Genomic DNA, 12983 nt, shown 5'->3' on the forward strand with positions numbered 1-12983 from the left:
GTCAGACTACAGCCATAGCAGGTAATTACTATAGGCCTCAAACTAAGCTGGAAATGAGTACATTTTAACAGCAACATCTGAAGGCTGCAGTACCATTGCTAAAGAGAGAAGTCAAAGATAGACGAGAGATGGAAGACAGTGTACACAGTCCAATATAGTTATCACCCCATATAATCGGCGAAATCATCTGTTATCAGCACGTTTGAATGGGGCCAAAATGTCCATACTGGCATCCTCATTTCCCCCTGGTGGACGTGTCATTTTGGTGCATGATGGAACTAGGAGCTACTAATATATACTATTCTCTGTCTATCAGGACGTAACTTGAACGGCGCTGAGTCGGGTCTGGTGGCCTTCGCAACGCTCGGCGCGGCGACTCGCTCGGCTAGCGCCTCGCTCGGCGGTGCCTCACGTAGCTCAAGACCACCAGACACGGCGCGCCTCCGTCAGGACATCAGTGATAATGACTGCTACAATCGCAGATAATGACATACTGAACAGTGAGGATGCCAGTATGGACATTTTAGCCCCATTCAAACGTGCTGATAACGGATGATTTCGCCGATTATATGGGGTGATACCAGTCGAATGGGGTGTCTACAGCTTGACGTTTACAAACAACATGGTGGCGAAAGTGGGTGGAGTTATCGCCAAATCTCAACTCTCTCGTCACTATGCTCGTTCCCTATTGGTCCGCTCCTTTTTTCCATCTACACCAAATCTCTTCCGCAAAAAATAGCCAAAGTATAAGCTCACAAGCCGTGGCATTAACGCAACCTGTTGTGAGCTTGTAGATCTGCTATTTTCTGTGAATAGGGACACTAGGGATTATGTGGTTAAGGTCATTCATACGTAGACATTTTGAATAGATAAGTTAGTTGTGAGTAGTCCACATTCACAAGCAAACATCATTGTTTGAATAGATATCCACTTGCTTGTCGAATAGAATGTGTTTCAGGCCATGTGATGCCTGGTCCACTGTTGGGTGTCATTTGCTTGTTGAATAGAAGGTTTCTCGGACCGTGTGACCCCCGTTCCACTCTGGGTGTCATCGGCTGTTCAAGTTCAGAATGGGGGTCTCTGCAATGGCGTCCTCGTGATGTGTGATGCATTGTGGGTACGCTTAGTCCACATCAGCTAAGGAGATGGACAGGTGCCATTTTGAGAGTTCTGTGGGTCCTTGAGGTCCGGAGACCGTGGGGCCAAAGACACCCACAACCCACCCTGAGCAGTCTTTTGGGCCCCCCCGTTGGGGGGGGGGCTTCCTTCTGGGCCGTTGAGACGAGCTACACAGCGTTATTGGTGAGCTGCCTCTGATGTTCAAACAGATCTTCAACCTCTGCACTGTATGCATCTCCTATACAGGAAGACAACAACATACATGTATGAAGCCACATGACATCGAGGACATTCGTTTTGGGGCTTTTATGCCTTTATTGACAGTAAGTCGACTGACAGGAAATGGGGAGAGAGATGGGAGTGACACTCAGCAAAGGTCGGCAGGATCGAGATTCGAACCTGCGACACGCTGTCAGGCTGGCATTGCCTGTATAGGGTGCCCGGACCACCATGCCGGCGGCCCGGGCCGTAGGAAGCACTTTAACCCTATCCTAAATAATAAATGCACGGAATCTCTGTATGTACGTCTGTGGTTCAAGTATCTCGAGAACCGTCCGACAGTCGGCACGCGACCCAGCAGTCGGATAGGCAGTTATTCAGAACCGATATATGATTTTAAAAACACATTTAAAGGTTAAGAATTTTTTGTTTTTTCTTTTGATGGAACCCTGTGTACAATGGAGCGTTTGGAGAAACCATTGCATCACGGCTCAATTAGAGTATGCCTATTGTTACGTTTTATAATGAGCATGCAGCTGGAAACATCAACAATAATCATTTACAGCTTAACTTGTAAATTAAGCATTGTTGCATCAACTTCACTACTTCACCAGTGCGCAAAGGCGTCTGCTGTATTTATATAAAATATGTATTTCTTAGTCCACACAGCATCTGCAGTTTAAAGTCTGCAAGATATGACGCTTTTGGATTAGTCCCATCTGTGACCACCCCCTTTGCTGTAGATCCATCTGTGACCACCCCCTTTGCTGTAGATCCATCTGTGACCACCCCCTTTGTTGTAGATCCTTCTGTGACCACCCCCTGTGACCACCCCCTGTGACCACCCTGTGACCACCCCCTGTGACCACCCCCTGTGACCACCCCCTTTGCAGTAGATCCAGGTGGCTCCAGGGCTCTGACACCAGTATTGGGGCCGCAGCCCATTTTTACCTCTTTCCCGACATAGTATCAAAAATCTAAAGGCAGACCAGAGTCTCAATGTGCAGTATTGTCTTCTTTAGCAAATACGGAGTTGTACAATTTTAAAACGGTTGCGAAACATCCATTTACTGTAAATCTGTTTTTTGACAGCCTGTGCTGAATTTAACACAGAAGTATGATCCTCATCTGCCGCTGATCAGAAGGCACTAACGTGTATACGGATGTACTTTTTAAATGCTTTGACTGCCAAGGTTAAGTTCATTCATAGATCTTTAACGCCAAGCTTTTCTGCGCTGAGGTCTTATTTTGAAGACCCCAAAAGCTGATCCGGTGAACCGGAAGTAATAATAGGTCATTTCCGGGCATCACAGCGCGGAAGCAAGGCGTTGCCAGGCAACGGAGACGCAAGGTACGCGAACTGTGACTTAGTTAAACTAAGGTCGTGACTCGTGACTCGTGGACAAAAATATCAGTTTAGAAAAAATATCCATGTACAGTCAAAGCTCTCTCCTATTACCCTAAACACCTTAGCCGATTTGTATTCGTGAAAACCTAATCGACGGCGTAATGTATGTGTATGTTGTACTTTCTATTAGTACTACCAACTGTGCAAAACACCTGAAATTGATAAAATGTTCCCCTCACCTGCGTGACATCCGTACATGTACGCTCTCTGGCCGTCGTACTTGCATCGGCACCGCATGACGTTGTTCTGGAAGTCCGACTCGGCCATGTCCAGCGACGGGTTCACCTCCACCTGCAATCACGCATGACCTCCTGTTAACACGTTACTGGCACACCAAAAAAGCTCATCATGGTTTATAACTCATTACAGTATGTGTGTGACCTTCTGACTTACAGCCGCTTACTTCATCCCCACCGCAAGACTCGTTTACTGGGTGGAGGGGGGGGGGTTATCATTTTATTGTTCTCCCCACCAACCAATATCCCCAGCTGGCCAGACGCGAGGAGAAAACAGGAATAATACTGTATTATCCTCCGTCCACACACTGCGCAATGAGAAAGCCATTTGAAATAAAGATCGGTTGGATTTGTTAGAGGGACCACTATTAAAAGGCACTCGTGGGCTGGTATTGTTTTTATAGTCCATCCCGTTTCTGTCCATAAAAAGCTGGATGGCTTTTCCATACAGTATGTCCAATTGTGAAGATAAATACTGCGTTCTCTCGTATGGATTTCACATTGGAAAATGTACTGTACTTTTAACATGCGGTCCGTGAGCACTCAGGGAAGGGTCCTCGAAGGGATTCCAGGGGGTCCCCAGCTAAATGATTGATAGTAGGAACCACTTTTCAACTTCTCTTCCTATAATTGGTCCTAACTAATGTTCATGATAAAATACCACAAATTTTTTCTACTCGGTCTGTGTCTCATAGGAAGGCTGTGGGCGGTTCAGAAACCCGTGACATCATCGATGGTGAATCCAAGCTAATAGAAACGGCAGGCTTTCTTTTCCAGAAAAGTTGCAATGCAAAAGTTGAAGCCATCGTTCTCACGATAATACAAATCTAAATATATTTTAAAACAAATCTTGTTTAAAAACAAATCTGCCTAATGATGATGTCACTGGTGGACGGGTGTCCGAACTGCCCAAAGCCCTCCTATGAGACACAGACTGAGTAGGAAAAAAATGTGGTGTTTTATCATGAACATTAGTGAGGACCAATTATATGAAGAGATGTTGAAAAGTGGTGAAGTGGTCCTTTAAGGGTTTGTAACACTGAGAGTGTAAAAATGAAACCAGATGGTCGTTTCCATTTGTACACTCTCAAGAGTTTAATTTACCCTGAGCATTGTACAGTATAGTTTGAGGTCCCAGAGATAAAACATCATATCAAACGAGGGGCCCTCAAAATGAACAGGGCTGAGAATCACTGATGTCTAACCATACTGTAGGCCAGGGAAAGACAGTGACGCACTGCATGCAATGCACTACAAATAACCCTTCATAAAGCCTTTTATAACGTCTGTTGGAACGTGTGTGTAACGTGCACAAAGTCACTGTCTCTCTCACACAGAAAATGACAACACACAGCAGCAGCAGAAGTGGGGGTTATGCAAGTCTTAAAGGACCACTTCACCACTTTTCAACTTCTCTTCCTATAATTGGTCCTAACTAATGTTCATGATAAAACACCACCATTTTTTCCTACTCAGTCTGTGTCTCATAGGAAGGCTGTGGGCAGTTCAGAAACCCGTCCACCAGTGACATCATCGATGGTGAATCCAAGCTAATAGAAATGGCAGGCTTTCTTTTCCTGAAAAGTTGCAATGCAAAAGTTGAAGCCATCGTTCTCACGATAATACAAATCTAAACATATTTTAAAACAAATCTTGTTTAAAAAACATCTGCCTAATGATGATGTCACTGGTGGACGGGTGTCCGAACTGCCCAAAGCCCTCCTATGAGACACAGAGTGAGTAGAAAAAAAGGGTTGTGTTTTATCATGAACATTAGTGAGGACCAATTATATGAAGAGATGTTGAAAAGTGGTGAAGTGGTCCTTTAAGCCTGGGGGTCGTGGAGTTCAAGCCGCCAACAGCGTCTCTAACCCTGATTATGGAGAAGTCGGTTGCACACATTTGCTCTGCCGTTGCACCAACACAGGTATGCAATAATAAGGAGCGATTTGAGTGAAATTGAGGACTAGCGCCGAAGCATAGTTGCACTTAAGGCGTGTTTGTGTGTCTGAAATGGCCTCCTATTCTGAGCCCTGTGTGCCATTCGCATTGTGCTAATAGTCTGTTATTTGCAGAGCAGTTCCATAACCTGCTGATACAACCAATTGTGTTAATCCGGTCTGGTGATAATACTGAGAGGCCATTTACTCTTAATAGCTGCTCTGTAAACGACTACACCCACTTTAAGTAAAGGTTACAAACAGCTACAAGAGGAGCACAAGTCAAATTACACTAAAAAAAGAGTAACTTTGAAAAACAAACGCATGAAAAAAAATATGGTCTCCTTATTTTTCTGGGTAAATTACAATGTTGGAACGTTGAGTGTGCGAGCCTGTTGCAGATGCTGGAATGTTACCCAGTGAGAAAGTGGCTATAAAAATAAAAACAGGGCAGGAGAAAATTCCTTGGTGGCAAATTAGCCGTTTCTAATGGGAGGGGGGAGAGCTGTTTGACTAAGGGGAGGCCATAGTTAGTTAATTAGAGGTAATTGGGGTGTTCCATTAACTCTGGGTGGTTCAAGGGCAACATTTTGCAGGAACTTTCTGTAAAGCTCTGGATGAGAAAAGTGGAGGTATCATCCCTCACTTTACCAAATAGATACATGTAAGAACAGAAAGAGGGGGCGGGGGGGGGAGAAGCAGAGTTTAGAAGTAGATAGAGAGAAGGGCAGAGATAAAGAAAGAGGGAGATAATGAAAGAGAGAGAGAGAGAGAGAGAGAGAGAGTTTTTGTTTTCCAGTCTGCATCCTTGGTGAAGCCCCAGTCACTCTGCCAGTGTGCCACTCTCATTTTCTTTATCGTCTCTGTGGTGCTGCATGGTGTCCTCTCTTCACGCAGACCTCCTGACCTCAGCAGTTCTTCATATTTCTCTCTCTAGTCTCCCCCATTCATCTCTCTCTCTCTCTCTCTCTCTCTCTCTCTGCCTCTTTCTTCTCCCTCCCTTCTTCACTTCCTCCCCTCTGTCCGCCTACGCAGTGCATAACTGTGGCAAGGTGCCACTTTATAATAATATGCCCCTTTTCAAAGCGCTTAAAATACACCTAGTGAGCATGCACGCGTGCGTGTTTGATATGCCTATTACGGGCAAATTATACAAAGCTGCGTCGAACGCGTTGTAGGGAAGTGTAGTTAGCAGAGGTGCAGATTGGTAAGGTAGCTGCAGCCGTAATTAACGCACAGCCAGTTGCACTGGAGCCCTTCTCTAGTGGCTGGGAGGTAATTGGCAGCGTGCTAAGATCTGAGAACTGCTCCGTACTGCGGCATGCTGGGATTAGTAGTCTTCGAGCAGCAATGGGGGATAATAGGGGATGGAGTCTTTGATGTGTGCTGGAGTTGTTGCCCACAGTGACACGACTGGTTGACAACAGGACATGGTAATGACAGGGCGAGGGGGGACCAATGGGAATATGGTGAGAGGAGATTCTTGGGTGTTGGACTGAGATACACTCGAGCACTACCCAGCAAAAGTCGAAGTGCCCATTTAACACCGAGAGTGTAAAACTTTACCCTTTACTGGTCCATTTCTATACTGTATAAATGAACCAGGCTGGTCAAGAAGGGCCTCCAGCTACGGGAAGTAATGATTGAATGCCTTTGTCATTTGTGTGTTGAACTCTACATGCTGCCTCTTATCTGATGGATGGCCGTTGAAAATCTGGGGCACACCGACCGCACACGTCACCCGAGTGCAAATAATACGAATACGTTACTACATGCTGTTCAATCAAACGCATGCTGTGTAACTGCTGTAGTAAATGAGTGGCTGCAGGAAATGCCCTCTGACCTGGAAGATGTAGTCCCCTGGCCGCACGTCCGTCACGTCGACCCACTGGCAGTCGATGTCATGGCGATAGGTGTCCCAGCAGCCCATGGAGATGCCCTGGTCCCCCATGTTGTAGCAGGAGAAACGCTTCTGGAGACCTAGACACACGCACGCACGCACGCACGCACACACACACACACACACACGGCGATCAATCCATGTTAATGGAGGATTTCAACTTTTATGTCTGACACTTCTCCCCCTAAAGCGCAGACACCTCGGCTTCCTTGAACGGCACTAGATGCTGTATTGGGCACTACTCTGCGTGACGTTTTTATCTCGTGATAAATGTCGAAGTGAATCCTAGAAATGAAAACGCGGGCTGCAAACCAGATGCTAATGCCAAAGCGGAGCCTTTTATATATACCAAGGTTATAAGTGGATTACAGATATATTTGTCTCTCCTACAATGGCAGCAGAGACAGTGTGTGCATGCGGGGGAGTTTTAGGAATGGTGGTGAACTTACCCTCGGGGCAGTAGGTGTCTTCCAGGCAGAAGCTGGCCTTGTGTCCCTCCGCCACCCTGGTGCCGTTCAGAGTCAGCAGGTCGTAATGTGTGAACACCTCGATGCTGTGGTAGTGCCTGCAACAACACAGACGAGGTCACGTGTGAGGTGTGTGAACGTGTGTGTGTGTGTGTGTGTGTGTGTGTGTGTGTGTGTGTGTGTGTGTGTGTGTGTGTGTGTGCGCACATGTATACGTTTATGTCAATGCGTGCATGCCTGTCTATTAGGGCAGTCCCCTCCAAGCCGATTAATCGATGAATCAAGTGAACCCCAGCATCCCTATTCTGGGGGAATAGCTGAGCCCACACCTCACAGAGCTTGTATATCGGCTAGTTTTGGCAAGGAGAGAGAAAAAGGAGTGGGGCTAGGAGTATAGTCCCTATAGGGGCACTCCAGTCAATGAAGTATACAGGGTTTAAGTGGTTAAACTGTCCAATGTTCAGTTCTCAACCTCACCAACGGGACAAAGACTGCACCATTGTATCGCAGCAAACACAACTTTTGCAATATTTGTTGATTAACTAATTCCTATGGCTAGTTCTTTAGACCTGCTGTCTACTGTCGTGCACATGTGCTCACTCACATGTATGCGCTCGCTCACATGTGCGTGTACGCACGTACGTATATGCGTTTATATGCTAATAGAACACTGGCTGCCTATGGAGTGACCTCACTTGGAGAACGTATGAGAGTGGGGTGTCAGGGTAACACCTCTCAAAGAGGCCTGTTTGAGTGCCTGCCTGGCCGTGCCGTTCCCAGCCAGTGTTTACCCACTCTGGGTGAATGGGGAGCTTTGAAACACTCACACACCTACATAACTCTGATGTGTTGTTGTAAGAGATTAACTGAGGCGGGCCTGACTGTGGGCCTACCGTGTCCTTTGTATAACACCCAAGACCCTGTGGCAGCTGGACCAGCTCCGCAGTCATTTCCACAGACACGTGCTACGCGGCGGCTAATTAATCTGGAAAGATGACAGCACTGTATTTTTCGGGGGCCACCCCGGCACAGCATTTACTGGCCTCACACAGCTCGCCGCTTGTGGCCCTCTAAAATGGCTCCTTCTTCTCGCGTGACGACAGACCCAAGCGTGCCCTCGTCATCCGCCCCCGACTGAGAAACTAATTCACCTGACTCGAGGGGGAGCGTTCCTGAGAGGTAGAGCGGAATGTGTTAATATAGCAGACAAAATGTCGAGGACAAAATGTCATCTATGTCAGATTGATGGACAGAAAATTACAGCAGACAAAGGCTCTTTGAGCCTACGTCGAACGTTAGCTGCGATCCCTCTAGTCAAACACCACCGACTGCACTCACTGGTGCCGAGGTCACACTTCCAACATGTTTTCTTACCCGTTAGAGAAATAATTCACCCTAATTAAATTCAATGCGACTCGATTTATCTGACACAGAGGCAATTATGCCAGCACGCTGCTGGCACAATAACGTTTTGTGCAAGTAAGTCACAGGTGTTTGTTGTAATAATTTGGGCAGCCCCCCCCACACCCACTCTGCAAACCACACAAGCACTCACCTGTACCCACAGAGCACCAAACCACAGCTTCCACCCAGGAGCACTTAAGACTAGACACGGCTTCAACCACAAGACCCTGGCAACGTACACATTAACCCTGGGGTGGATCAACCCGTATAGCGAACTGCAAGAATATACCATGTCAAATAATGTAACCACTTAAGACCGATTTATGCTTAATTACACAATGGTGTCGTTTGGCAAAGTGTGCAGAATTACAGGCCCATTTTGACCTGAGATCAGATTCTAAAAATGACATCCTGACAGTTTTCTGAAAAAGCTATGTTTCTATGTCAGTCGTTCTTCGATTTTTCAAAAATAGCAGACCTACAAGCTCGTATCTTGTAGATCTGCTATTTATCAATAGCTAAAGCATAACAAAAAGCATAACCCAAAATGGGTCAAAACACGACTTGTATCATGAGTTCGGTTGATCATCAATCCAACGCACAGACAGCCATTGACATATCGTACGCCATGTGGGGTTTACAGTCGTTTACAATAGAGGGCGCTCTTCCGCAACCTGTGAGTGATCCCAGGACTTCCAAAGAAGACTATACACCCGCAAATAACGTGATCTAAAAGAATCCATACGGTTTAGTCTAATGTTATAGGAGTTGTAGGAATACGTTTTTCTCTCTGTTCCCAGACAGCGTTTTTGGTGAAGCTATTCATGAGTTTCTAATGTAGTCCTACACCTGCCATGATGGGGACCAACACAGATGTTTCAAGTTGTCTGATTGGCATAGAACTAATGTTCTAATCATGTTCAACTGCCTACTAATGTTCAACTGCCTACTAATGTTCAACTGCCAGTAACTAAAGAACGGAACATCGCAGTGCCGATGTCCCCTGATGAAAGCAGAGTCTCTTGTCTTTCTTTTGAGATATTTGGTTTACATCGTCAAAGAACAAAATACTCTGTCGGACTTGAAAGAGTAGTAAAATACGCTCAAAACGCTGGCAACGGCTGAAGACTGTCAGAAGCTCTTGCAAAATCGGGATGCCAGAGTTACCATAGCCGAGTGGGTAGACTAGAATTAAAGGCTGTGTGGGAATAGGAAGGTCACTGGTTTGACCCTCGGCTTGCCCGGTCTACATGTGTATTAAGTGTCCCTGATCAAGACACTTAAAACCCCAAACCCTATGTGCTCTTTGAGCCATCTGAGCAGCCATCTCCTGGGAGAAGCCGTAAAGGTAATTCCCCCTCCCCCGGCCGGGAACCACAAAAAACTCTTTCATTCCGTTTACCTAAAAACCAACACAGAACTCCCATGAGCCCCTGCAGTATTAAACCCCATTTTAGGCGGGAACCCCTTTTGGTGTTAGCATTATGTTATGATTTAGCTATTGAAAAATAGCAGATCTACAAGCTCATAGCGCGCCACCGAGTGGCGCACTACGAGCTTGTAGGTCTGCTATTTTTGAAAAATCGAAGAACGAGAAGACATTTTTAGAATCTGATCTCAGGTCAGAATGGGTTAAGCTCTCACCTGTGACACTGGTGCCACGTCCAGCTCTCTCGGGTGGCTCTGGGTCTGAAGTCGGCGCGGCCCATGTTCATGATGCGCGAGGAGAAGCGCAGCAGGCGGCGGTGTCCGTAGGGCCAGTTCATCCTGGCGGCCGAGGAGGACAGGCAGTTCTCCTCGTTGGCGCAGGTCAGCAGGTGGAGGGGCCGGTCCTCCAGGTAGGCCGTCTCCTGCACCAGCTGGGCGTCCAGGACCAGGTCAGGGGCCGCTGCGACAGGAGGGACAAAGAGTCAATGGCAGTTCTGAGCAAGAGTGCAGGGATTAAAGCAATATAAAAATGACTGCAGACAAGTTCCAATTCGCCATTTGTGAAACCGCATGAAAGCAGCACTAGCTCAATATGTAAAATGATGATGTATTAGTATATCTAACAACTAATTGATGAAAGCGCTGTCCACAAAGGTTGTCCTCACAACCTGTCTGCCCTTTCTCCTCGGTGGCTGGAGCAATTGATCTGAATCTGCACACGGGCATTGACCATTAGCATGTATGCACCAAATAATGACGCCCATTTTTTACTTTCCAAAAATGTATGTACGTATATTGGTACTATTTTATACCCCGCTGTTCGGGCTATGGGACCTATCGTCGCCATGGTTACAGCCACCACCATGGTTACAGCCCCCCCCTATGGGAACCACAACCACAAGTTGGAACTGTTAAGGAGTGGGTGGATGGTGTGTGTGTGTGTGTGTGTGTGTGTGTGTGTGTGTGTGTGTGTGTGTGTGTGTGTGTGTGTGTGTGTGTGTGTGTGTGTGTGTGTGTGTGTGTGTGTGTGTGTGTGTGTGTGTGTGTGTGTGTTCTTCATGACACCGCAGCCAACGGGTGGTGCGCATGTGGGTGTGTTGGAACTGTTGGAGGTACTGTAGGCTACCAACTACAAAGTTACTTCCAATCCCTGGTGTACTGTGCACAGTGCATAACCCACACTCTGGAAACACTTCCTATGCCCATAACGGGTATGGACTAGTCCTAAACCTACGTTCTTGGTGTTCTACACACAGATTGAAGAAGTTGAAGAAATTGCAGATTGAGGCTTTAACCTTTGCATTGATGAAATATCCCAGGTCATTAGGGTTTTAGGGAAGATTCAACCAATATATACTACTTATCTACAAGTAGATTGTCTAGCGTTCGTGTGCAACATGCTTCCACAGAACCCAAGCTGACTTCTATGGACTCCGAATAACTGAAATCAGTTGTGGCGACGGAGAACTTTGATACGCGATCGATGGGGTAGAAACCAGGCAGAGGAGATGCTGCTCAGGTGGCGTGGCGTGGCTTACTGTCTGAACACGTGACTCCGGCCGACTTGGCTCCGCCTCCCCGGGGACAGTGCATGTGGTTGTTGCGACGACAGTGCTGGACGGACAGCTCAGTGCCGACGCAGTGTGTTCCACTGAGCACCACGTCAGCTGCATTAGGATCTCCAGGCCAGTACCAGGTGTCCTGGAGAGGGAGAGAGAGAGATGGAGAGAGGAAAAGGGACATTGTGGTCATAAAGAGTTTTGAATGAATAAATACCAGCACTCACGTTATCCGTTAGGATTCTTGTTTTCAGTTTTCCCCAGCAGGCATAACAAACAGACAGACGGACGTTTCGGCCGGGTGGCCTTCTTCAACTATAATCTCTTGAAGAAGGCCACCCGGCCGAAACGTCCGTCTGTCACTACATGGAACTATTCAACTGAGTGCTTGCTCTCATCTTCTTCTTAAGGTCATAAAGAGTTTGTCAGGATGTTGTACATTTGCCAGATACATTTGGATTAACAATCTGTCTTTTCTAATTACACTAATGTTGCAATGAATGCAGTCACGTTGCAGTGAGTGTTGTTACATCAGCGCAGTGGTTCCCAAACGTTTCAGGACTAGTAGACCCAAAAGAGAGAGAGGTTTCCCCGGGATCCAAGCACACAATGCTTGTTATTTATGGAATTTCTTAGATTTGTTTGTTTGTTTTAACATTAATGTCAAAAAATATATCTTGAAATATATGTGACCAGGTCTGGCAAATAGGCCCTCATCTCGACCAGAGTCATTTTTCAGTTTTTTACAGATTATTAAAGTACAGAATGTAAGCTTTCATATGAATATTGAATATTTGAATATTCACTACATTCCGACACCTAGAGCTGGCTAGAAGTGGGTGTGTCAATGGGAGGGACAATAGGTACTTAACTCCACCCATAATTACTCCCTAATTACCCAAACTACCCCCACATGTAAAAAAGATTTTTATTTGAGGTGTGACCCATAAAAATTGGTCCGTGTGTGACCCACAAACGGGTCCCTCCGACCCAGTGTTTGGGAACCAGTGCATTAGAGTGAGCGACGCTATACAGTACATTGCAGCGATCGATGGTGACACGAGGAGTTGGTTACCTCGTGGGCGCGGGCAGCGAAGCCCAGGCCCAGCTGTCTGCACACCACCATGGCCTCGTTGATGCCCCAGCTCTCGCTGCACACGGCGCCCCAGCGCTTACGGCCGCCCATCTCCACCAGCACCTCCACGCGGCCCTCCCCTCGCTGTCTGCCACCGGCCAACCTCACCTGGATTCAACCAATGAAAATCCAATACACGTTCGTTCATTAGTTAAATGAATTATCAAT

General features: G+C 46.7%; 1 protein-coding gene across 1 annotated transcript in view; it reads right to left on the minus strand.

Moving 5' to 3' along the window:
• Window positions 1–1253: 1253 nt before the first annotated feature.
• Window positions 1254–12983, minus strand: part of loxl4 (lysyl oxidase-like 4) — a 39830-nt gene continuing 28100 nt past the window's right edge. Inside the window, exons 8-14 of the mRNA XM_079511648.1 lie at window positions 12756–12923; window positions 11660–11822; window positions 10338–10581; window positions 7272–7387; window positions 6766–6902; window positions 2926–3037; window positions 1254–1357 (exon numbers count right to left, since the gene is read on the minus strand). Coding sequence (XP_079367774.1) covers window positions 1287–1357; window positions 2926–3037; window positions 6766–6902; window positions 7272–7387; window positions 10338–10581; window positions 11660–11822; window positions 12756–12923 — 1011 coding nt within the window. The 3' untranslated portion in view covers window positions 1254–1286. The remainder of the gene's footprint in view (window positions 1358–2925; window positions 3038–6765; window positions 6903–7271; window positions 7388–10337; window positions 10582–11659; window positions 11823–12755; window positions 12924–12983) is intronic.

This window comes from Electrona antarctica, assembly GCF_951216825.1.
Source record: "Electrona antarctica genome assembly, chromosome: 10".
NCBI classification, from domain to species: Eukaryota; Metazoa; Chordata; class Actinopteri; order Myctophiformes; family Myctophidae; genus Electrona; species Electrona antarctica.